Here is a 26,588-nt window from a genome sequence, read left to right on the forward strand (position 1 = left end):
ATAAAATGTAAATAATAATAACAAACAAAAAAATAACCTGCAGAAAATCTGAAAAAAAAAACAATTTACTCACTTTATATCCCAGCTGTAGCCCCACCCTCATTTCAATCCCACCCTTCCTTCCTCCCTCATCTCTTCCCATGCCTCTTCCCCAGTCCACTAATAGTGGAGGACCTCCTTCCCTTCCACCTGACCCTAACCTATCAGGTTTCATCAGGACTGTCTTTCATAGTCTTCCTCTGTGGCCTGGTAAACCTGCTCACCCCTCAGAGGAAGGTGATCAAAGAGCCAGCCACTGACTTCATGTCAGAGGCAGCCTCTGTCTTCCTTACTAAGGTACCCACTTGGAGAATGACCTACCATTGGCTGCATCTGTGCAGGGGTTCTAGGTTATCTCCATGCATGGTCCTTGGTTGGAGTGTCAGTCTAAAAAATGACCCCTGGGCCCAGATTTTTTGGTTCTGTTGCTCTCCTTGTAGAGCCCCAGAACCTTCCAGGTCTTTATATCTTCCGCTTCTTTCATATGATACCCTGAACTCTGTCCAAAGTTTGGTTATGAGTCTCAGCATCCATTTCAATACCCTTCTGGATAGAGTCAGAGGCCCTCTGTGGTAGGCTCCTGTATTGTTCCTTGTTTTCACCTTCTTCCTATGCCTATCCCATTTGCCTTTTTGAATGAAGATTGAGCATCTTACCCAGGGTCCCCCTTCTTGCTTAGCTTGTTTAGGTGTATAGATTTTAGTATAATTATCCTATATTAAACATGGAATATCCACTTATAAGTGAGTATATACCATGTGTGCCTTTCTGTTTCTGGGATACCTCACTCAGGATGATCTTTTCTAGTTCCCACCACCATTTGCCTGCAAATTTCATGATTTCCTTGTTTTTAATTGCTAAGTAGTAATCCATTGTGTAAATGTACCACAATTTCACCTTAAACCCATTAGAATAGCTAAGATCAAAAACTCAAAAGATAATACATGCTAGAGAGGACGTGGAGAAAGGAGAACCCTCCTCCATTGCTGGTGGGAATGTAAACTTGTACAACCACTTTGGAAATCAATCTGGTGCTTTCTCAGAAAATTAGGAACAGTGCTTCCTCAAGATCCAGCTATACCACTCCTAGGCATATATCCAAAAGGTGCTCAAGTATACAACAAGAACATTTGCTCAACCATGTTTGTAGCAGCTTTATTCGTAATAGCCAGAATCTGGAAACAACCCAGATATCAATTGAGGAATGGATACAGAAGTTATGCATTAACATCCTTCACCTGTATGACATTATTTGGAGGCTCTCCCTTTAACAAGTCATAAGAGCCTTTTGGTCATTAAGAGACCCCAGAGAGCTTCCTCAGCATGATCCATCTGCAGGTGATGCCTGTTGTAAAAGAAAGCTAGCTGAGTGAGTTGGCAAATAGAGTTCTTGCCTTGACTTCCTGCCATGAGTTTCCTCAATGATGGATTCTAGCCTTGAAGTATAAGCCAGATAAGTTCTCCCTGCCTCCAGTTGCTTTCTGTTGGGGTATTTTATCACAGCAACAGAACAAGACTGGAGCAGGACCAATAGTGAAGATTCAGTGGGAAGTCACCTGCAGCATTCAGTTGTCCTTTTCTTTGGGTTTAGTGAGTTGGGAACTGTTCCTGTGTCTTCCTGTGTCTGTTTTGACCTTGGCAATTCTGAAGAGTGTATTTTCAAAGTTTTATGGAATGGCCTTCAATTGGGCTTTGCCTGAGTCTTCCTTATAACTGGGTTCTGCAGAAAGGCCATTAGCAGCAATGTCTGAAAAATAAAGCTGTCTCCTCATTGCACCTAAGGCAATGTATATATTTATTTTAGGAAGCTTCTTTAATAGTAGTTCTCCATATGCCTTTGTTGAATGTTCTTTAGTGCTATTTATTACCCTCCCTCCTCCATATTCCCTACTCTATCCTTTGCTCCCATTGGTAACTTTACTTCATCTTGATCCACTAGCTCCCTTTAATCCTTTATACTATTTCCCCTCCATTTAAATCATCCAAAAGACCCTTACTAATTACCTGACCTTTAAGGATATTCTTTTTAATTTAATTATTTTTATTTTTATTAATTACAGTTTATTCACTTTGTATCCACCCATACCTCCCTCCCTCCTTCCCCCCCCCAATCCCACCCTCCTTCTTCCCCACCTATGTCCCTCTCCCAGTCCACTGATAAGGGAGGTCCTCTTCCTCTTCCCTCTGACCCTAGTCTATCAGGTCTCATCAGGAGTGGTTGCATTGTCTTTTTCTGTGGCCTGGTAAGGCTGCTCCCCCCTCAGAGAGAGGTGATCAAAGAGCAGCACAATAAGTTCCTGTCAGAGACAGTCTCTGTCCCCATTACTATGGAACCCACTTGGACACTGAACTTCCATGGGCTACATCTGTGCAGGAGTTCCAGGCCATCTCCATGGCTGATACTCCTTGGCTGGAGTATCAGTCTCAGAAAAGACCCCTGTGCCCAGACTTTTTGGATCTGTTGCTCTTCTTGTGGAGCTCCTGTCCTCTCCATGTCTTACTATCTCCCACTTCTTTCATAAGATTCCCTGACTCTGCCCAAAGTTTGGCTATGAGTCTCAGATCTGCCTCTATACCCTGTAAGGTAGAGCCTTTCAGAGGCCTTCTGTGGTAGGCTCCTGTCCTGTTCCGTTTTCTCCCTCTTCCGATGTTCATCCTCTTCTAAATGAAACACATATATCTGGATATTTAAAACTAATGTCCATAAATGAAAGGAAATACACATTTGTCTTCATGTGTCTTGGCTACTAAATTCTTTATTTCAAAAATATCAGTGAAGAAAAGGGTTTGCATTTAATATTTGTTTTTTTAAAATGAATTGATTTTTTGCTCAAGATGCTGGGTTTTTCAGTTTGGTTTTTGTGTTTGTTTATTTTTTGTTTCATTTTATCAAAGATACAGACAGAGGAAAATTAACTTTTGGTATTTGTTTCTTTTTCTGTGCAGATAAGAAACCTAGAAATAGTTAAAAGTCAAGGGCCATGTTCCTTCATCCTCACGGTCTAAAAGTTGCTATTGGCATTGATGTGTAATACATAGATGCAAATATACATACATATAAGAAAGAAAAAAAGTGCATATGTCACCAGTATACCACTTGTCTTAGTTACTTTTGTCTTGCTGTGAAGAGACACCATGACCAAGAAAACTCATTCAAAAAAAAAGTATATTGTTTCAGAGGAGGAGGGTTATAACCATCATGGAGGGTAGTGTGGAAGCAGGAAGACATGGCACTATAGCTGATGCTGAGAACCTACTCCTGATCCACAAGCATAATGCAGAGAGAAAACAAACTGAGCATGATATGGGCTCCTGAAACATGAAAGCCCACTCCCAATTCCTCCAACAAGGACATACATCATAACCTTTCCCAAATTGATCCACCAACAGGGGACCAAATATCTATAGATATGCTTCTATGAAAGCCATTCTCACCAAACTACCATACTACCCAGCACATTTTTGCAAAGATCATATACACTGTATCAGGAATCACAATATCATAACTTTCTCCCCTCTATTAGATTCCTACCTCATACTCATTTCCATTCTCAGTTGCCCCAAAAGTACCCATTTTCTGACACAAATTTTATCAGTCTTTGAACTTTATTTTATTGAATTTATAAAGTGGCTTCTCTGTTATATTAGCATTGTGATAATGAGATTAGTCTTTATTCAAATAAAATTCAATCTTTTTATGGTTATGGACCTTCCTAGACCACTATCTATACTCTTATTATTTTATTCATTCATTCAGCAAGCACTTAGTAAGCATAAAGACTAGTGCTGATAGTCTTTGACCTTCTAGCCTGTCCAAAGTTTCTTTACTTTAAACCCAATAGTATAGTATTAATAATTGTTCACTATGTACCTGGCACTATACCAGTTTATAACACACACTTACCCTACTTCCCTTGATTCTTCCTCCAGTCAACCTAACAATGTATATTTATCTCTACTCTACAAACAAGGAATATATTTATAGGGAGGCTTTCTTCGAGTTGTATAAAACTTTATACTTCATCCATGGCAGACCAAATATTTAAGCTTGCATCTGTCTGCAAGTGAGGCTCACTACAATCACATGTAGAAACTACTTCCCATCTCTTTTAACACACCTGGGCTTCCCTGCTGCTTTGGATCACTAATCCTATGGACAGAGACAGCTTGTATTCTACTATGGTTGCATGTACTCTCTCCACACACAGAAGCATTTCCAAGAAAACGCCAACTGCAGTTGTGTTTTCCCTTGGCAGCCCCATCTACACAGAAGCCCACACATAGCATCACTGAATGGGTGTTTTTTTTATTTTAATTTTTATTAATTACAATTTATTCACTTTGTATCCCCCTCTGGCTCCTTCCCTCCCGCCCTCCCTTCCCCCTTCTCTACCCATGCCCCTCCCCCATTCCACTGATAGGGGAGGTCTTCCCCCCCTTCCTTCTGATCTTAGTCTATCAGGTCTCATCAGGACTGGCTGCAGAATGGGTGTTTTATAGAGCACCTGGCCATTTTCTCCTTAGAAGCATCGTTGTTCTCCCAGCCACTCCTTTCACCACTTTGCAGTGCCTTGTGGATAGGGGATGGTCCCTTTCAGCTTTCTAGGTTCTGTGCCAAAAAAAAATGTAAGGCAAAACTAAACCATGTTGACTCTTCATCAAATTACTTCTGTTTCAACCATCTATAATTGAGAACCAAGAACTAAAATACGTGAGTGGTGATAAAATGATTTGGTTTTTTTTTTATTATATGTTTCTTTTATTTGCTTGGTTTTGTTTTTTGTTTTCTGTTTATAGAAAAAATGAAAAAAATACACATTTTTGCAATGGATGCACTACTTCATGTATATTCAGGCAAGATGGACAATTATTTCAAAAAACGTCAAATATTCCACTACAAAGCAACCAAATTTGAAAATTCTTCATTTTGTTCAGCTGCTGTGGTCATATTTGAGTGGTTTGGAGCAGCCTTGAATGTCGGCTCTCTCAAATGTTGCATGTAAACAAAGCTTTCTGCTAGTTAGCCAATCTAGAATGGGACAGTCCCACAGTGTAATATGATAAATGTACAGTGAACTGCAAAACAGAACTTTCAATTCTCAGAAACTGACTTTACAAAACAGCCTTAGGCTCTATCATGAAAATCAGCCTGTGCAGGGTACCTGAGCATTTATAATGCCTACATTCCTGATACAAAGAAGCCCTGATCCACCTGAATACACAGGCTCCATAACAGTGTCACTGGTAAAGTTGTGTTATCAGAGAAGATGGAATCAAGAAGACTGCATTCAAACATTTGTGTTTTGGTGTATAGCAGACAAACTTCAAAATATTAATGCCTTTAAAAACATATATATTTTTTTATTTTTAATGTTTCTATTTTTGAGAATTTATTATAATATATATTGATCATATTCTTTTCCATCTCTCAACTAGTCACAGATCTGTATCCCATTCCTACTTCTATCCACCCGATTTTATGTGCTCATACACCGTTGAATATTATTTGTATTGGTCAACTACTCCTGAGCATGAGGCATGCCCAGGAGTGTGGCTGATATCCCTGCTATCACTCCACTGAAGAAAACTGTTTTTTTCCCTCTTCCAGAAGTTATGAATTAATAGATTCTTAGCTAGGAATATGACTTAGTGTCTACCATTTCCTCACTCTGTTGTAATTTTGTCTGGCTTCAGCTTGTATGGGTCTTGTGGAGTACATATATACATCCACCCTGTTGTTCTGGAAAATACTGATCCTATCTCTTTCCATCTCTTCACATGCATAGATCCCTGAATCTTGAGGGTAGGGGTGTAATAAAAACATCCTATTTGAGACTTAGTGCTCCAAGGTCTCTCACTCCTTATACATTATCCAGTTGTGGGTCTCTGTGTTAATTATTATCTACTGAAAGAAGCTTCTCTGAAGATACCTGAGAAGTACACTGATATTTGGATATAGAACTAAGTAATTTGAAGTCATTTTACTGGTATGTTCATGCAGAATAATAGTAGTAAGTTTTCCTGTAAGACCTATTCAGTCTGATGTTTTGGGATTCTTTAACAGTGGTAGATATGGGTTCTTAGATGAGTTTCATGCCAGAGAGACAGGGATGGTTTGACACACAAATCAATTAAAATAACCCATAAAAAACATAGCAATATTATCTCATCATATGTAGAAATGGCCTTTGTGATAAAAGACCTGGAGAGACTACAGACATGAGGGACATGTCTCAACATAATGAAAGCAATTTATAGAAAGCTTATAGCCAGCTTCATTCTAAACCAAGAGAAACTTAAAGCATTTGCTCTAAAATTAGGAACGAAACAAGAATGTCTTCACCCTCCATACCTGTTCAATATAGTGCTTTAGCTAGAGTAATAAGACAACTGAAGAAGATCAGAGGGATACAAATAGGAAAGGAAGAGTATATCTATCATTATTTGCTGATGATATGAGTCTATGAGTCTATAAATAAGAGATTCTAAAGATTTCACCAGAAGATCTTAAACTGAAAACAAGTTGAGCAAAATAGTAGGATAGAAAATTAACACACAAAAATCTGTAGTCTTTGAAATACAAATGACAAACATACTGAGAAACAATAGCCTCAAATTATATATCTCTAAATAACTCTACCCAAGCAAGTAAAATATTTGTATAATAAAAAAAACTTGAAGACATTTGAAGAAGACACCAAAAGATTGAAAGGCCTCCCATGCTCATGAATCCACAGGATTACTATTGTGAAAATAGCCATCCTACCAAAAGCAGTCTACAGATTAAATGTACTCCCCATTAAAATTGCAATACAATTCCTTACAGAAATTGAAAAGACAATTTTGAGCTTCATATGGAAACACACACACACACAAATCAAGATAGCTAAAGCAATCCTGAACAATAAAAGAATTTCTGAAGGTATTACCATTCTGGATTTTAAGTTGTACTACAGAGCTATAATAAGAAGAACAACATGGTGTATTCCTTAAAACAGACACAGTGAATCAAACTGAAGAGCAAGATATAAATCTACACAACTATAACTATAAACACCTGTTTTTTTACAAATAATCTAGAAATACACACCAGAGAAAAGAAAGTATATTCAACAAATGGTGCTGGTCAAACTGGATAGCTGTATGTTAAAAAAAAAGAAAGAAAGAAAGAAAGAAAGAAAGAAAGAAAGAAAGAAAGAAAGAAAGAAAGAAAGAAAGAAAAGAAAAAGAAAATAGACTAGTATTTATCACCTTGAACAAAATTCAATTCTAAACTGATCAGGACCTCAACAAACATATCTTTTTCTGCTTATTATTAGGTGGTTGGTTGAGTTCTTCTGATTTCAAGTTAACTGGGATTGTCTATAGATTCTGTATTGACTTTGGATCCTAAAAGTATGTGAACCAGCATGGATCCTGAAGTTGTTAGGGAAGAACCAGTATGGACCCTGAAGTTACACGTATACCAGCACTACCAAGACAGACTTTTCTTAGGGCAGATGGCAGACACTCAAGAACTTAGACTCACATATAATAGCACAGACTTTTGTAAGTTCATCCAATTCAATGGCTAATCTTACATTAAAAGATCAGGTATATGTCCTCCAGAATCTCCAAGGAGCCCTCCCACTGCTTTCTGCTAGACAATTATCAGAAAAAATAAAATAAAATAAAACTGTGATAGATTTTTAAATATAATAGATTTCAGTCTATTATATTTCTTTAAGGCTATGAAACTCCAGGCAGCTATTATATCTCCCCTTTTCTCATTCATAAAATGGGGCATAAGATTAATAATAGGCACTTTCCAAAACTGTTGGAAACGTCAAACATGAGAGCTATGCAATAGCACATAGCTGCATGTAAAGAACAATTTCATCCTTACAGAAGCTTTCCTTTTATTTTAGAACTTTGTTGTCTTCCAACACCTTTTTTCCTCCATTCCACCAAAAGCATCTCCCTTACCTCCAATTTTTAATTAATAGAATTCTTGCAAGATCTTCTCTCGGTTCTAGTCTGATTCACATCACTCTATTTGATCATAATGCAAAAGCAATACAAATACTGTTGTAAGTAATCCTGTGTTTAGATTGTGGGAAAGATAGTTGGTGACCCAGATGTCATATTTATGATTGCGAAGCCCATTTGTTAATAAGATTCATGGACTCTGTGCTTCCACTTCAACCCTGTAGCTTAAATATGAGAGAGCTCTGTAGTCCTGGCATCGACCCATCCTGCCACCACATGAATTACTTCCACACATTCATAATCTTTCTGTGTCAGATCAGGGTGAGAGGATCTTGGCTTCTAGCAGAAGAGTTATGGGCCCTGTGGAAGTAGATGTGCAGGCTCTGAAGACAAGAAAGCACTGCATTAAACTGAACACAATCCTTTGAGTTGTGTATGCATTGTCACCCTTCTTCTTCTCCCATAGATAAGCTGGGCTCTTTGTTACCAGCAGACGAGTAGAAGAGGCAAAAGAACAGAGTGCTATTCCATTCCAGTGGAACAGCCTAAAAAGCAAAAAGGCAGAGGACAGGCAGTTTCCATGACAATCTGTTTTGCAATTGAGAAAGTTTAACCTTTTGCTGGGAGCTTTTGTCCAGGAGGGAAATTACTAAGCTTCCATTCAATGACCTGAACTAATGCCATAGTGGATCAATTATTTATTAACCATATATAGTTTCATATACAAAACACTCTGGAACTAAAAAGCTGAACACACATTCAAAACTACAAAACTAATAAAAGTAAATAAATATGTAAATAAACAAATAAATGGAAATATATCTGGTTTCCATAGATTCAAAGATGTAATATTACTAAAAGGCTATAATTATTCAAAAATGCTTACTTATTTAGTTCAATACTATGAAAACATTAATGATGATTTTTGAAAAAATAGAAAAACAATCCTGGCTGGGTTGTGACACAGAGGCAGACTACCTAACCAGCATCCATAAGGCCCGAATTTTATTTATACTAATCAAGAAAGATAAGAAAGAAGAAGGGGTGGAGGTAGGGAAAGACAGTGGAAAAGAGAAAAAAAGAGAGAAGACATGAGAAAGAGAGAGAGAGAGAGAGAGAGAGAGAGAGAGAGAGAGAATGAGTTACATGAAATCTCAAAGTATCTTAAACACCCAAAATTCTTTAATTTGAATTTTGTATTTTTTTTTTTGTGTGTGTGGGTGGGTGTTTCGCATGCATGTATGTCTCTGAACTACATGTGTGCCTGGTGCCTGTAGAGTCCAGAAGAGTGCGTCAGATCTCCTGGAACTGGACTTAGAGATAGTTGTAAATTGCCATGTCAGTATTAGAAATTGAATTCAGATCCTCTGCAAGAACATCCAGAGCTCCTAAGCAATAATGCATCACTTCAACCCCTCAGAATGTTCTTGAAAGTAAATACAAAGTTCAAGTAGTAATAGTTCTCAATCTCACAACTTGATGTATCATACAATAAAGACCAAAATAGTCTCATTCTGGTTTAAAGATAAACACTGAAGCACACAGAATAGAGTCACCCTAGAAATAAACTGTCAAAGATGCCAAGACTATTCACCAAGAATAACATCCTTTCAATAGTATGAAAAAGCTGGATATCCACAGACAAAAGAATGGAGTTAGACCCTTAATTTATGCCATATATAGAAATTAACTCAAATGCGTCAAAGACCTGACCATGAGCCTCAACTATAAAGCTCTCAGAAGAAAACTATAGGGACAATTTTTTTCATTCTCTTTTTTTTTAATTTTTATTTTTTATATTAATTACAGTTTATTTACTTTGTATCCCAGCTGTAGCTTCCTCTCTCATTCCCTCCCAATCCCACCCTTCCTCCCTCATCTCCTCCCTGCCTCTTTCTAAGTCCACTGTTAGGGGAGGTCCTCCTCCCCTTCCATCTGACCCTAGCTTGTCAGGTCTCTTCAGGACTGGCTGCAATGTCCTCCTCTGTGGCCTAGAAAGGCTGCTCCTCCCTCCCAGGAAGGGGGCGTTAAAGAGCCAGCCACTGAGTTCATGTAAGAGACAGTCCCTGTTCCCCTTACTAGGGAAACCCACTTGGAGACTGAGCTGCCATAGGCTTCATCCAAGCAGGGGTTCTAGGTTATATCCATGCATAGTCTTTCGTTGGAGAATCGGACTCAGAAAAGACCCCTGTGCCCAAATATATTTGGCCTGTGTGGAGCTCCTCTCCTCTCCAGGTCTTTCTAACTCCCCCTTCTTTCATATGATTTCTTGCACTCTGTCCAAGGTTTGGTTATGAGTCTCAACATCTGCTTTGATACACTGCTAGGTAGTCTTTCAGAGGCCCTCTATGGTAAGTTCCTGTCCTATTTTTTGTTTTCTCCTACTTCCAATGCCCATCCCATTTGTCTTTCTAAGTGAGGATCGATCATCTTACCCCAGGTCCACCTTCTTGTTTAGCTTCTTTAGGTGTAAAGATTTTAGTATGTTTATCCTATCTTATAGGTCTAGTATCTACTCATAAGTGAGTATATACCGTGTGTATCTTTCTGCTTATAGGATACCTCACTCAGGATGATCTTTTCTAGATCCCACCATTTGCCTGCAAATTTCATGATTTCCTGAGTAGTATTCTATTGTGTAAATGCACCATAATTTCTGTATCCATTCCTCCACTGAGGGACTTCTGGGTTGTTTCCAGGTTTTGACTATTATGAATAAAGCTGCTATGAACATTATGAACATGGTTGAGCAGATGTCTTTGAGCATCTTTTGGATATATGCCTAGAAGTGGCATACCTAGATCTTTTTTTTATTAATTACACTTTATTCACTTTGTATCCCCCCATAAGCCCCTCCCCTTCCCCTCTCGATCCCACCCTCCCTCCCCCTTTTTCACACATGCCCCTCCCCAAGTCCACTGATAGGGGAGGTCCTCTTCTCCTTCGTTCTGATCTTAGTCTATCAGATCACATCAGTAGTGGCTGTATTGTCATCTTCTGTGGCCTGGTAAGGCTGCTCCCCCCTCAGGGGGAGGTGATCAAAGAGCAGGTCAATCAGATTATGTCAGAGGCAGTTCCTCTTCCCATTACTATGTAACCCACTTGGACACTGAACTGTCATGTGCTACATCTGTGCAGGGGTTCTAGGTTATCTCCATGAATAGTCCTCGGTTGGAGTATGAGTCTCTGGGAAGTTCCCTGTGTTCAAATTTTCTGGTTCTGTTGCTCTCCTTGTGGGGTTCTTGTCCTCTCCAGCTCTTACTATTTCCCACTTCTTACATACGATTCCATGCACTCTCCCCAACAGTTGGTCATAAGTCTGCTTTGATAGAGCAGACTATCTTCAGAGCAGAGCCTTTATACCTAGATCTTGAGGTAGCACTAATCCTAATTGTCTGAGAAAGGCCCAGATTGATTTCCAAAGTGGTTGTACAAGTTTACATTCCCACCAACAATGGAGGAGGGTTCCCCTTTCTCCACAACTGCTCCAGCATGTGTTGTCACTTGCATTTTTTATCTTAGCCATTCTGATGAATGTAAGGTGAAATTTCAGGGTCATTTTGATTTGCATCTCCCTGATAGCTAAAGACATTGAGCATTTCTTTGTTTCTCTGCCATTCTATATTCCCCTACAGAGAATTCTCTGTTTAGCTCTGTGCCCCATTTTTTAATCGGATTGCTTGATCTGTTGCTTTTTAACTTCTTTAGTTCTTTATATATGCTGGATATCAGCCCTCTGTCAGATATAGGATTGGTGAAGATCCTTTCCCAGTCTGTAGGCTGTCGTTTTGTTCTGAAGACAGTGTCTTTTGCTTTACAGAAGCTTTTCAGTTTCCTGAGCTCTCATTTATTGATTGTTGCTCTCAGAGCCTGTGCTGTTGGTGTTTTGTTTAGGAAGTTGTCTCCTGTGCCAATGAGTTCTAGGCTCTTCCTACAAGAACAATTTATGACATTGGATCTGACAATGACTTATTGAATATGAAGACAAAGGCATGCACACTCAGAAAAGAAAAAAAAAGATAAATTGGATGAGAAAGAATGGTAAAAAAAAATAACCTTTATAATATTTACAAATGATGTATAGGTGGTTAAACTACTGGAAGATAAAATTATATGTACTAGCTGAGGTTTGAGTATATTCACTCTCTTGTATGTTTAAACTTCTAGAAAAGTACTTATCCTTTAAGTAAACAGCTCTGACTTTAGGTAGATGAGCCTCACACTGCTGCAAATCATTTAAAATCTTGACACATTTTCAACAGTGTATAAATGTAGTAGATTGATGCAAAGGTTGTCATTCTTTTCCTCTCCTGTCTGTTCACATGTCCTTTGCAGTAAGACTCAGAAGCTTCTTCCCTCAGGAAATGGAGGTTGCCTTCTAGTCGACTTTGAGTTTAGCTATGTGACTTTTACTTACCACGAGAATCAGGAGATGTGAAATTATGCCTAATTCAGCCAATGCTTCTAGACACTGTGTACCTTAAAACCCTGCCTAGTTGTCATGTAAGTAAGCATGGACTAGCCTGGCAACAAATGTGAAACACGTGGAGGAGAAACTTGTTGTCCCAGGTGAGGCCACACTAGACCAGCTGGCTTTAAGAGGCTGCCTTACAAGTGTAGAGAAGATAGACACAGGCCAAAGTACCAACATGCAACATTTTAAAGAGTAGTAGATAGTCTTTGCTTTATTCCCTTTTGTTGTTGTCGCAGGAGTATGGTTTGAGTGTGGTGTTATTGCATGTGTGTATTCTTGTTACCATGTGTGGAGATGCAGGTATGTGTATGGTGCCTGTGAATATGTTGTATGTAGAGGCTAAAGTTGATTAATCAAAGTTAAAAGTCTTCTTTATCACTGCCTTATTAATTGAGGCAGGCTCTCTCATTTGAAGCCAGAGCTTGCTGATGCAGCTAGTCTAGTCTCCAGTTTGCTCCATGAACTCAGTAAATGCTTAAGCAGGCAAGCTGCCACCCATTTATGTGGGTATTGAAGATCTAAACTCTGGTCCTCACACTTGCACAGCAATGATTTTTTTCCCAGCCCATAAATTCTCCTTTTAAATTGTGACAAACATACACATAACAAAAAAACTTACCATTTTAAGCATATAATTTAGTATAATTAAGTAACCCAAAATGTTGTAAAACTACTTTATTTTATTATCCAAAATCAAAACTCCAGATTATTAAAGATTAATTCTCCCTGTCCTCAGCTCCCAGTGACCTCTAATGTATTCTCTGTCTGCATGAATTTTTCTTTTCTAGTCTCCAATCAAAATTAGACCTATGCAAACATGTTATTTGCCTTGCTTACTTCGTCTAGCACAATGCTTGCCGTGACTATACGTGTTTTACTATCACAAATTTGTTTCCTTTAAAAAATAGTCTACATAACAAACATGCCATGTTTTGGTTATCCATTCATCTATTGATAGACATTTGAATTGCATCTAGTTTTGGGCTCTTGTGAATGTTATTGCTGTGAGCATTGGCATGGGAGAATCTGTCCAGGTCTGTGGTTTCAATTCTTTTGGTAAATACTTTAAAGGTATAGTTGCTGGATCATATAATGATAATTCTGTGTTTAAACTTTTAAGGAACCTCTGAATTGTTTTCCATAGATTCTGCCCAATTTGACATTTGCTATTCCTATTAGCTTTCTGTAAGGATTCTAATCTCTCTACATCTTTGACAGGAGTAGTTGACTAACATATAATTGGATTCCACAAAATTTTTTGGATGTGTGCTTTTATTTGGTTCAATCAATACAGCTAATATCAAGTCCACCCTTTGTAGGAATGATACCTACTTGGAGAAGCCAAGTCACAATGAGAGCTCTCAAAACAACAGAACAGTAGAGCTAGAAGGAAGACAGACAGGCCCTCTCAAGTAGAGACAAGATCCATAGACCGAGAAAGGTTGTCACCTGACAAAAGACTGCATTTTTGCTGATGACAGAGACTGGACTAGAACCCAGATGCCTGCACTCATAATCTGATGCTCTGTCTGCTGGTCTCATTTTCTTTGCATTATGTAACCACTAGTTCGACAGCAAATAACCTTTCTCTGCTCTTAAGGACCTTGCAACTCCAAGTTTTCTTTGCACAGCACCACCACCAGCTGCCTTTCCTGAGAGCTTATTAGAAGTCTAGAGTCATAAGACATACCCAGACCTGCTCAAGGGAAGTTTATGTGCTACAACATGGCAGGATATTTGAATGCAGAAACGAGTTTTATGGGCACTGTATAAGGATACTGTTTTTCAGCTGTGATTGCTCATTGAAATCATCTGAGAGAAGTTCAAAACTGCCACTCCCTGAGGTCCCTGAGGGATCCTTCCTCATTTGCTGGGGAAGACTGGGCATTGGAGTGGGGATGAGTTGGCCCCACCACCTATCTGCTATGGGGTAAGGTGGGATGAGGGGGAGATGCCTTTTCCCTCACCACCTGAGGTAATTGAGAGAGCTGGCCCCAGAGTCATGAGAGTACGAGAGCTATTAGAAGAGCAGGCCCTGAACCTTGACTGGGCAGCACAATAGAGCTGACCCTGACAGCAGGGGCATAGGTGAGGCAGCCCTTGAGGACATGAGAGCTGGAGAGCTGGCCTCAACCCTTACCAGCTACAACATTGCCTGAGCTAGCTGCTGTAGTGCTGAGAGTTCACCCTGAAGGTATGGTTGTGGAAGAGCTGGCAGGCTGACCAACTCAGCTACCACCCAAGCCTAGATTCATGGTTTTGAGTTTGCTCGCCCTAGTATCTACCTCATCTATGAGCTGCTGGAGCATGTGAAAGAGCCAGTCCTGCAGATCCAAAGCTACAGAATTTCCATCACACAGAGCAACAACGGAATATTCCAGAGAAGCCCCAGTGAGGATCCAATAATGATGGCTTAGCAGAAGCCAGAAGCCTCAAACCAGACTAATGACTCATTGCAATGAGCATTTTAAACTAAAGATGTGTGGACAACAGGGTATACTGTGTGATACACTGTGACACACTAGAGTTTCTATGATGAGATGATTTTTATGTTTTGTTATGTTTATTTTTGTTATTGTGGGGGAGGCTGCAAAGGCAGAGGGTAGATATGAAGAGACAGGGAAGTGAGTGAGATAGGGGTACATGATGTGAAATTCACAGAATTATGTGGTTCCCCAAAAAATGTTTTAAAAAAAACTTTAAAAAAGAAAGGTTTGGACATAAGAATTTTTGTAAGTGTCCAAAGACCACATCTCTGTATTCTATTTCTAAGGTGCTAGTTTTCTTTTCATGGAATGAACTAGTATTCTCTTTATGACTAAAGAAAAGACCGTGTTGATGATCTCACTCTACTACCCAGTGTGAGAAGTAAGATGAGGGGATACATGAAGAACTGGCAATTTTCTAAATGTGTTTTTACATGAGACAAAGAGTAGGTAATAGAGTTTGTAATGGAGAGGAAATTTTTAAATTTCTGAAGCTGTGGATGTGACTTAATGAATATCACTTACATAACATGTAAGAGGTCCTAGGCTTAATACCCACTATGGTAAAAAAAAAAAAAAAAAAAGGAAAAAAAGAAAAACATTACTATATTCTGTAAATCACTGACATTGCTGTATAATGAAACCTCACGAAATAAAATTGTGGTACATTTTAACTATAACTAAAGAGTAAAACCCAATAAAAGTGTAAGCTTTAAAAAGATAAACAGCCTTCTGCCTGAACACAGTGTCTAAACTGTCTATTCAAAGGCTTTTCTGAGCCCAATCAAATGTCTCTCAGATTTTTTGGACTAGAATGGAGAACCAGGAACATGGAGCATTGTCATTCTCAACTGTAAGTCTATGTATGAGGTCTTTCTGTGGACCTTGCATGACCTGTTAATCATGACCTCACAAACATTCCTAGGATAAAAGAAATACCTAGTCTCCTGTTTCTCACAGTATCTTTTTTGTTAAGTGTGTTGTCATAATATAAAAACACAACTGTTGTGGTACATTTGTGGAAGGAAAAAGTATTGTTTGAGTCTCTTCTGGAGTGTGTGTGCTACATGAATTCCAGGTTTATCTAAAATGTTACTCAAGGAAGTAAGCTTGTTGATCATCTTCTTCAACATGGCAAGGTAACTCAGAAAAGAGAAGTGAATTCCCTCTCAATATTTCTACATGGGTTCTTGCTGTTCTGCTACTGTCTTCCATAGAATAGGCCAGATGATCTGGTAAACGCTACATACTCCTGCATTCTGGATTTGAACTTCCTCTGTGAGATGGTTGAACAAAATCATAACATAAATATGTTCCATCATTACCCCAAACCATGTATGGAAACATAATAAACATCATAGAAATGCTCTTTGTGTTCCATATAGGTCTTTTCCACATTTTATTATGAATTGCTATTTCTTTTCATATAAAACAAACAATTCCACTAATGTGGATCTAAGAAAGAGGAAACAGATTTTTCTTTGAGAATATGTGTTATGCTTATTTAAATTTGTAAATATTGATTAATTTTATATACTGTTCATGGAAAGAATTCATTGATTTTTCAGAAATAGCTTGAGTATGAAACCAGGAGTAAACAAAGGGCAGCAGGTCTTCAGTGCTCTGATTTCAATATAAGCAGGACTTACCAGGATTTTTCTTAAATGCAAATGGTGTATTTGGTAGATTTTTGTATTTGTATACTGATAGACTAAGATTCTGCATTTCTCACAAACTTCTGGGTAATGTTGATACTGCTTTTCCAAGGCCTCACTTTGAATGGCACAAAAAGAAACTCCAGCATTATGGCCCCAAGAGATTAGAAGTGAGTGGCCTGGTACCACCAAGAGAAATACAATCATCTGAGGAGTCTTGGCTTCAGGAGTGTGCATGGACTGGTCAGAGGACTCAAATGTGGCTGAAAGCTGTGTAATCCATTCTGCTGAATGGAGATGCTTCAGACTCTCCCACTGCCTTGGCCATTCTTAAGGCATTCTTAAAAATAATAAAAACTTCAAATTGCTTTCTTAAATTTTACATGATGAAATTTCAAGAGTAGAGTAAACACACTTATCTTTCAGATAAACAGATTACTTTTAAGAAAGGTAAACTACTATAGTGCTTCATCAAGATCCAGCTATACCACTCCTAGGCATATGTTCAAGAGGCTCAAGTGCATAATAAGGACATTTGCTCAACCATGTTTGTAGCAGCTTTATTTGTAATAGCCAGAAACTGGAAACAACCCAGATGCCCCTCAACTGAGGAATCGATTCAGAAATTGTGGTACATCTACACAATGGAATATTACTCGACAATTAAAAACAAGGAAATCATGAAATTTGCAGACAAATGGTGGGAACTGGAAAAGATCATCCTGAGTGAGGTATCCCAGAAGCAGAAAGATACACACGGTATATACTCACGCATATAGATGTATAATATAGGATAAACCTACCAAAATCTGTACACCTAAAGAAACTAATCGAGAGGAAGGACTCCAATTGGTTACTGAGCTACCACGAGCTACATCCAAGCAGAGGTTCTAGGTTATATACATACATGGTCCTTGGTGGAGTGTCAGTCTCAGAAAAGACCCCTGTGTCCAGATATATTTGGTCCTTGTGGAGCTTCTATCCTTTCCACATCATACTAACTCCCCTTCTTTCATATGATTTCCTGAACTCTGCCAAAGGTTTTGTTATGAGTCTTAGTATCTGCTTTAATACACTGCTAGGTAGAGTCTTTCAGAGGCCCTCTCTGGTAGGCTCCTGTCCTACGTCCAATGCACCTCCCATTTGTCTTTCTAAGAGAGGACTGATCATCTTACCTTGTGTCCGATTTCTTGTTTATCTTCTTTAGGTTTATAGATTTCATTATGTTTATCATATATTATAATAATAAGTTTACCATAGTAAGGGGAACAGGGACTATTTCTGACAGGAACTCAATGGTGAGCTCTTTGACCTCCTCTCCCTCCACCCCAGGGAGGAGCAGTCCTGCTAGGCCACAGAGGAGGACTTTGAAGCCAGTCCTGAAGATACCTGATAAAACAGGGTCAGTGGACTTGGAAAGGGGCAGGGAGGAAATGAGAGAGGGAAGGTGGGATTGAGAGAAAATGAGGGAGCGGGATACAACTGGGATACGGAGTTAATAAAATATAACTAATAATAATAAAAAATAAAATTAAATTTAAAACAAAAAAAGAGAGAGAGAGAGAGGGAGGACTCCGGCTAAAATGCTCAATCCCCATCCCAAAAGGCAAAGAAGATAGACATCAGAAGAAAGAGAAAACAGGGAACAAGTTAGGAGCCTGCCACAGAGGGCCTCTGAAAGGTTCTGCCCTGGAAACTATCAAAGCAGATGCTGAAACTTATGGCCAACCTTTGGGCAGAGTGCAGGGAATCTTATGAAAGAAGTGGGAAATAGTAGGATCTGGAGAAGACAGGAGCTCCACAAGGAGAGCAACAGAACAAAAAAATCTGAGCACAGGGGTCTTTCCTGAGACTGATACTCCAACCAAGTACCAGGCATGGAGATAACCTGGAACTCCTGCAGGGATGTAGCCCATGGCAGTTCAGTGTCCAAGTGAGTTCCTTAGTAATGGGAACAGGGACTGTCTCTGACATGAACTGATTAGCCTGCTCTTTGATCACCTCCCCCTGATGGGGGAGCAGCCTTACCAGGCCACAGAGAAAGACAATGCAGCCACTCCTGATGAGCCCTAATAGACTAAGATTAGAAAGAAGGAAAAGAAGACCTGCCCTATCAGTGGACTTGGGGAGGGGGATGTGTGGAGAAGGGGGAGGAAGGGAAGGATTGTGAGGGGAGGGAGGAGGGAGCTACAGGGGCGATACAAAGTGAATAAAGTGTAATTAATAAAAAATAAATAAATAAAAAGGAAAAAAGGTATAAAGGAAGGAAAGAAGGAACGAAGGAACGAATAAAGGGGAAAACATGAATTTTATTGTTTGAGCATAAGGTAAATCAAAGACATACTGCAAAGCCCATGTTTTTGTTGTGCATGAAGAAAGCTTCAGAGACTCAACAGTTTCGTCTAGGTTTTGAGCACCAGGTTGCTCTGTGGGAAATAGTAAATGTCTGGGTACAAAGAGAGCAGCTAAGTTATGATAGCATTAATAATATCATTTCTTTGGCACTTACTAACTTAAGGTGCAGGCTGTCCTAGTTACCTTTCTGTTTCTGTGATAAACATATCCTGAGAAAAACTAGTTTAAGAGAAAAATACAAGAGATGATGGTGATGGTTGGAGATATGTATATATATATATATATATATATATATATATATATATATATATATATGGAACTTCATATCATAGTTTAAGCCAGACTACAACCCAGTATGTAGTCCAGGATGGCCTTGAATTTTTAGTTAATGTTACATTTTTTTTTATATGGGGAAGATGGGTGTTCTACAGTATGAGTGTGGAGGTCTGAGGGCTTGTGGGAGTTTGTTGGTTCCCTCATTCCACCATGAGGATCCTGGACATTGAACTTAAGTCATTAGCCTTGGGGGCAGACACTTTTGCTCCAACAACACCACACCTCCTAATTCCTCTCAAGTAGCACTACTCCCTAATGAATAAGCATTCAAACAAGTGAGCCTATGAGGCCATTCCTATTCAAACCACCATAGTTACCAAAAGAAGCTACGCTACTGCAGGGAAATCATATTAAGATATAAAGATAATATGAAATATTTGAAGAATAGTGTTAATTTCTACCTACTACCTGTTAATTAGTTGGTTAGATTTTGTCTCATGAATCATGGCGTGCTTCCTCTGAAAGCACTAAATAAAAAAGTAATAGTTAAATGTTGCCATAGTCCTCAGTGATGCCTGGTCAATGAAGTAGCCAGGAACATTCCATCTTAAACTGACTTTAACTTCAAGCCTGTCTGGATAACCTCATCCCACATGCCTTGTGTCACAAGCAAGAACACCCAGTCTATAAACAGTGAATAGGAAGTCAACGTCAATGAATGTGCTGTTATCACAGAGTTAGGGTTAGGGAGCAGAGAAATTGGCAAAAAGTAGAACATTTTCAAATTTAAAAAGAAATCTTTATTTCCAGAAAGTTTGCAAAACCTTTCTTTAAAATATTTTACTTTCTTAGAATGTATGCAAAATACAGCTTTATATTTAGTTAGTAAATGATCGGTTTATTTTGGATCCCACATACATAATTACCAGTACTATACAATTGTTGAGGGTTTTGTTTTCTTGGGATTTTTATTGTTTGCTTTTTGAGTTTGTTTGGTTTTTGTTGTTTGCTGATGTTGCTTTGAGTTTGGGGGTTTGTGTGTTTGTTGGTTGATTGCTTGCTTAAAAATCTTCACAATACCTCCACTCTGAGATGTTCTGCCCAAACTGTCATTTTTTTTTTTCCAGGAAAAATGTAATGTTCAAATCTCATCCAATTCGCCCAGACCAATTAACCCAGTGGGAAAATGTAGAAAATAGATGCGATATTCAAAATCTAACTGAGAATTTGAATCTTTTTGGAAGGGTGTGGATCTATCTGAATGTGTTGTGATTATGAACCCAGATGTTTCCAGCCACTTGTATGACAGGTGAACTGGTTCTCCACATGCAAGGTCAGAAATCAGGTGTGCAATTTAAAGATATTACCTAAAAGTTCCTTAGTTTATTCTCGAGTCACGGGAATTTTTGCTTTGTGACCTCCTGGAAAATATTTACTGTGACAGTGTAAAGCCCATTCTTGAGGTGCAGAGAAGATGCTGTCTTTTGAAAAGGAAATTTAAGGTCTTATTAGGGCAAAGCTGTTAATTACACACTTTATTATTGTCAAGGTTAATACAGACAGGGAGAACAGAGGCACTTTTTCATCTCTTCCCCAGGAACAAGGGGAGACAGCTGTTCCCCTGGACAGGTCCATTAGCACTTATCACCAGCCTCCAGCCTGCACAAGCAGTGCCATGAAATATGGCTGCTGTCACCAGGAGCCAGAACAGATGCTGAGCTGATCCAGGTTACAGTGGAAAGACAATGAGAATTCCAGCTTCAGATGCAAATAGATTGCCTTGCATTGATTTTTAATGCTTGGAGGTTCCACAGCATAAAATTCACTGATACCCTTGTAGTTATTGTATTATTGATTTCTCTGAAATTATACAAATTTCACTTAAAATAAACATCATATGCTGACTATAATAAGCAGCAGTACCTCCATGTGATGCCTGGTTAAGCCACATTAAATAACTCTCCACGTTCGGATTTCATTATTGTTGCTTTGATGGTTATGATTCCATAAGGGAAACACAAGTCAGCTTGGATTTTCATTTAACTGAACTTGCTGATCAAATAAGACTATAAAACCTTTCTGTTACTTTTGTGTGTGTGTGTGTGTGTGTGTGTGTGTGTGTGTGTGTGTGTGTGTTTGTGTGTGTGTGTGTGTGCTGGAAAGTTGTTTTTAACAAACATTTGCACTCTGTGAACCCCACCCCTTCTCCCTTTTTCCCTTTCCTTAGTCCACTGAAAGGGGGAATTCTCCACCATTGCCATCTGCCCATAACTTGTTAAGTTTCATCAGGATGGCCTGGATCCTTTTCCTCCGAGGCCTAGTAAGGCCACATCACAAGGGGCAAGTGATCAAAGAGCAGCCAACTGAGTTCATGTTAGAGGCAGCCTCTGCTCCCCTCACTCAGAGATCCACATTGAGACTGAGCTGTCAATTCCCCACATCTGAATAGGAGGTCTGGGTCCTCTCCATGCATGGTCCTCAGTTAGTGCATCAGTCTCTGCAGGACCGCCCGGGTTCAGAACCTTTAGCTTTGTTGGTATCCTTGTGTGGCTCCTATCCCCTCCATTCCCAACCCTCTCCTCTTTCATAAGACTTCCTGCGCTCTGCTCAAAGTTTGGACGTGAGTCTATTACATTTCTCTCATAGCACTGTTAGTATTTCTCCTTTTATATCAACAAACAGATAGAATTTTGTTCACTGTAATTACTCCCTAAATTTGTATGTGAAGTAAACATTTCTCTGGATACAAGTGCATACAGTAGCAGTTCTAAAGCCATGGTTTAACTGTTTGCAGCAGCAGTGATTTCTATTATGCCATAGAAATCCATTATACTAAAGGGAATGCAGGAAAAATATATTAGTCTAAGAAATGTCAGAAAGCAAGAAGTTACAGATACAAAGAAGAGGTGGTTAGAAAGAATATAGTGGTACCAGGTTAAGTTCAAAGATATAAACATGCCTTAATACATTTACAGATGGACAGATACTTAGGTATGCCTGTGTTAGTATGCAAACACACATTTTCTAGTTCTGCTTACTGGGAGGGCCTGGGAGAAATGATATCCAAGTAATGATAAAGTATACTCAGAATACCAATTTTCATGCCTTAGACCACTGTCCAATAAATAGAGGATGGCTTCTTAGAGAAATGGCTGATAAAGCAGCAGAGGAAGGGAAAAAGCAAGATAAAAGCAGAACACTTTCTGGTGAGGGAAAACACTGATGTGCTTTACACTGAAAAGAAGATAGCTTGTCAAAGGAATACAGACACCAACGTAAAAGAAACTTTAATGAATAAAACTCCAACCATTTGGGTGACAAAGCAAATGGATCATAACTCAACGAATTTAATAAATTCCTGTAAGTCAGTCATGCTGGTATAAATAAATGATTGAATAAATTAATAGAATAAATAAATAAATAGGTACAACATAAAAGCCTCCTGTTCAGAACTCCAAATGCTTTATACAGATATGCCTTATGAAAAGAAGAAGACTGCCTACTGCCACCACCCCCTTCCATGGTAGGTTTCACTTTGTGTCTTGCTCTTGGAGAGAAGAAAGGAATTGTAAGTTAAAGTTTAACCCCTGACAAAATACAGCTTCATCTAAGTGACCAAGGTAACATTATCAGTAATAAGCCGTGTTGACAGTGTGCACCAGATATAATGTGATGGAATTGGTACTTTGCAGCTTTCTTCACCCAAACCCATTACCCCAGTTTAATCATGGTGAAAATATCAGACAAACCCAATTGATAGACAGTCTGAAAATACCTGTTCATTGTTCCTCGAAACTGCTAAGGTCATCAGCAACAAGGAAAGTCTCAGAAACTGTCAAAGAGACCCAGAAGGCATAATAAATAAATATTTATTTCTCCTGGATGGGAATCCAGAGCCCTAGAAGAAAGCTCTTGAAGGCCTAGTGAGAGTGACATTTCATTAAAAGTAATGCAAGAAGTCAATACATGAGACAATGAGTGAGAGGGTACTTTGGAATGTTCTGCCCCATCTCTGAAATGTCATTGTTAAAATATTCTAAAATAAGTCTATTTAAAAGGACATAAATAAAAATAATTAATCTAAGACTGTTTGGCAGAAGAAAATAGAACAGCATCAAAACAACAACAAATCCTTGCCTTTCAGCAAGTCGGAGACACTAATCTACTGTTCCCAGGCTCTAGGACAATTTGGTTCCCTCCTTACACTTGAGATTTCCCTTGGTCCTAACCACAATGATTTTGAACTCCTTGCTACTTGCTCAAAAGTATTTTTCTCCTAAAATCTTGATAGCCACGCTTTGTTCTTTGTTCCTTTTTCCACCCCCACATATTTCTCTGCAAATTGTGAAATGACAAGCCAAGGCACAGCTGACTGGCTTCATAAGTGACTTGCCATTTCTCTCTGTTCCTTATATTCTGATGTTATTTAGGTGTATTAAAGGGAACAGTTTGTAACTGAGACCCAGGCACAGTCACATCAATTTCAAGCAAATCCCAGATTCAAACATGGTGACATATGGGTGTGGCCACTGCAAAGACTATAGTGCAGTACTTAACAATATCACATTGGATTAAAAATTGAAACACAATTAATTTTCATGTTCTTCAATAGCCACATTTTCAGGAAATGTCTTTTAGAATTTTTCATAAAGTCTTATAACATCAGTTATGTCTTCCATAAATGTATAAATATTGCAAACCCATTTCTATCTGTGTTCATATGTAAGTGATAATGCCTATAAATCATCTGAAATTTTTTATTTTTTATTTTTTTTTGAGAAAGGGTTTCTCTGTGTAGACTTGGCTGTCCTGGACTCACTTTGTAGACCAGGCTGGCATCAATCTCACAGTGATCAGCCTGTCTTGGCCTCCGTGAGTGCTGAGATTAAAGGCATGCACCACCATGCCTGGCTCTGAATAGTGAATTTAAAAATAACAAATATGTTTTTTATAATCAAACATTTTACACTGTTAAAATTTATACCCATCAGCTCATTGTCAGAAGTTGAAGGTTTACACTGGCCATCAGGTTGAAATTACTACTGATAGTAATATAAACAAATATATATGTTTGTGTATGATATGTGTGTATATATATGTATATATGAACACAGATAGAATGGGTGTGCAATATTTATATATAATCTTCATATATATATACACACAAACATATATGAAGATTATACATATATATAAAGACTGCACACCCATTTCTATCTGTGTTCACATAGTTGCATATGTATCATATACATATATTCATATATATATTTGAAGATTATATAATTACTGATAGTAATATAGATGTATATGATGTATGTCTATATATGTATGTGTGAATATATAAGAACACAAATAGTAATGGGTGTGCAATCTTTATATATATAATCTTTATATATAATATATATATATATATATGTTTGTGTGTATGTGTGTCCAAACTGCCTTCTAATGTTTACAATTATGCCCTTAGATAGGCAAGTGTTTCTGCCATCCATAGCCAGGGAGGCTTCTTTTCCCAGTGAGTATGGTTAATACAGAGACTCACACTGATCAAAATGCTGAGAATAAATGACTGTTCATTGCTCAGCTTCAAAAAGACTCTGTTTCCTACTGTAAGAGCCAGGGAGCAATGCAGAAAAGGGGTGGAAAAATTGTAAGGGCTGGAGGATAAGAAAGAATGATATGAAATGATACCTTCTGGCTATGACATGGTCAATCCAAAAATAAATACATAGCAGCGATGGCTACATACACAAAACCTGCACAAAAATAAGACATTAGGTGGTGAGCTAATTGTAAGGAAGGTTTGTCAGAGTGGGAGGAGACAAGAAAGGGAAACAGGGTGGGTATATTCAAAATACATATATGTATAAAATTATCAAAGCTTAAAAGTAATTTTAAAAGGTGTTTATTTTTGTCTGCAAAACAGTAGAAAAATACTTCTCTCTAGTCTAATGCAACAAATAAGCATGAATTTGCAAACCCAAATTACTGTTGAATATTTGATTTATTTTTCCAGTGAAGTTAGGCAACAATTGTTTCTTTACTTTTTAAACTAAAATGTTTCTCTCATGTTTTCTTCTGTGGTTTAAACTAGATGAAATGGGGTTGACTCTCCTCCGCAATTAGAAAACCAGAGATATTTTCTTAAACAACATTCCTCCTATTGTTCCTAGACAATCGTCAGAGGAAATAAATCCTGCAAGGAAACCTCTATCAATGGACTGCTAGAGGATTTTGACAACATATCTGTGACTCGCTCCAACTCGCTAAGGAAAGAAAGCCCACCAACCCCAGATCAGGGAGCCACTAGCCATGTTCAAGGCCACTCAGAAGAAAATGGCTTCATCACTTTCTCACAATATTCTAGTGAATCAGATACTACTGCTGACTATACAAATGAAAAGTACAAAGAAAGGAGTCTCCATGGAGAGGACCTGGATCTGTACTATAAAGACAGCCATGCAGCCAAGCAAAATGGGCATGTCATGAAGATGAAACATGGAGATGCTTACTATCCTGAGATGAAGCCTTTGAAAACTGACTTGGCCAGATTTCCTGTTGAGTATCACACACACTTGGACTCACTGAGCAAACCAAGTGAATACGGTGATCTTAAGTGGGATTATCAGCGAGCATCCAGTTGCTCCCCTCTGGATTACTCATTCCAACTCACGCCTTCTAGAACTGCAGGGACCAGCAGGTGCTCCAAGGAGAGTCTGACATACAGTGAAAGTGATTGGGGACCCAGCCTTGATGACTATGACAGGAGACCAAAGTCATCATACCTGCATCAAACAAGCCCTCAGCCAGCTATGCGGCAGAGATCCAAGTCAGGCTCAGGGCTTCAGGAACCCATGATGCCATTTGGAGCAAGTGCATTTAAAACTCATCCTCAAGGACACTCGTACAACTCCTACACCTACCCTCGCTTGTCTGAGCCCACAATGTGCATTCCAAAGGTAAGATCCAATGCCTCTTCTCCATGAGGACTGACCCTGCCAAGGAGGCTCTAGATGGCCAGAGTCTTGAGAGCCCACTACTTTTGCAGTGAGAATTGTTATTCAAATCCTACCTCATTTTCCCAAGAGTCCCATAAACAGTGGCTTTAAGACAAGGCCCATGTGTCATTATAATCAAAATTTGGCTTTTGGAATCTACTACAAGAATTCTGATTAAAACAGGACGAAATTTGTATTTAATAGAAAAATTTTCTGATTTACTAATGATAAAAACAGTCTGAGCTTATTTAAGTTCTTAGGTAAGGAATAAACAATTGTAGGTCATTACAGGCAATAGCATAATAGTCCATAATACTTCAAAGTTCATGTAAAG

General features: G+C 38.6%; 1 protein-coding gene across 2 annotated transcripts in view; it reads left to right on the forward strand.

Annotated features, from left to right (window-relative positions):
- The window catches only part of Pak5 (p21 (RAC1) activated kinase 5), a 351,215-nt gene that overhangs the window by 288,221 nt on the left and 36,406 nt on the right, over nucleotides 1-26,588 (forward strand). For both annotated transcript variants that reach the window (XM_055602702.1, XM_055602703.1), the window contains one exon: nucleotides 25,430-26,215. In XM_055602702.1, the coding sequence (XP_055458677.1) occupies nucleotides 25,430-26,215 (786 nt within the window). The remainder of the gene's footprint in view (nucleotides 1-25,429; nucleotides 26,216-26,588) is intronic.

Source organism: Psammomys obesus, unplaced genomic scaffold (assembly GCF_907164565.1).
Source record: "Psammomys obesus unplaced genomic scaffold, mPsaObe1.curated_primary_1811, whole genome shotgun sequence".
Taxonomy (NCBI): domain Eukaryota; kingdom Metazoa; phylum Chordata; class Mammalia; order Rodentia; family Muridae; genus Psammomys; species Psammomys obesus.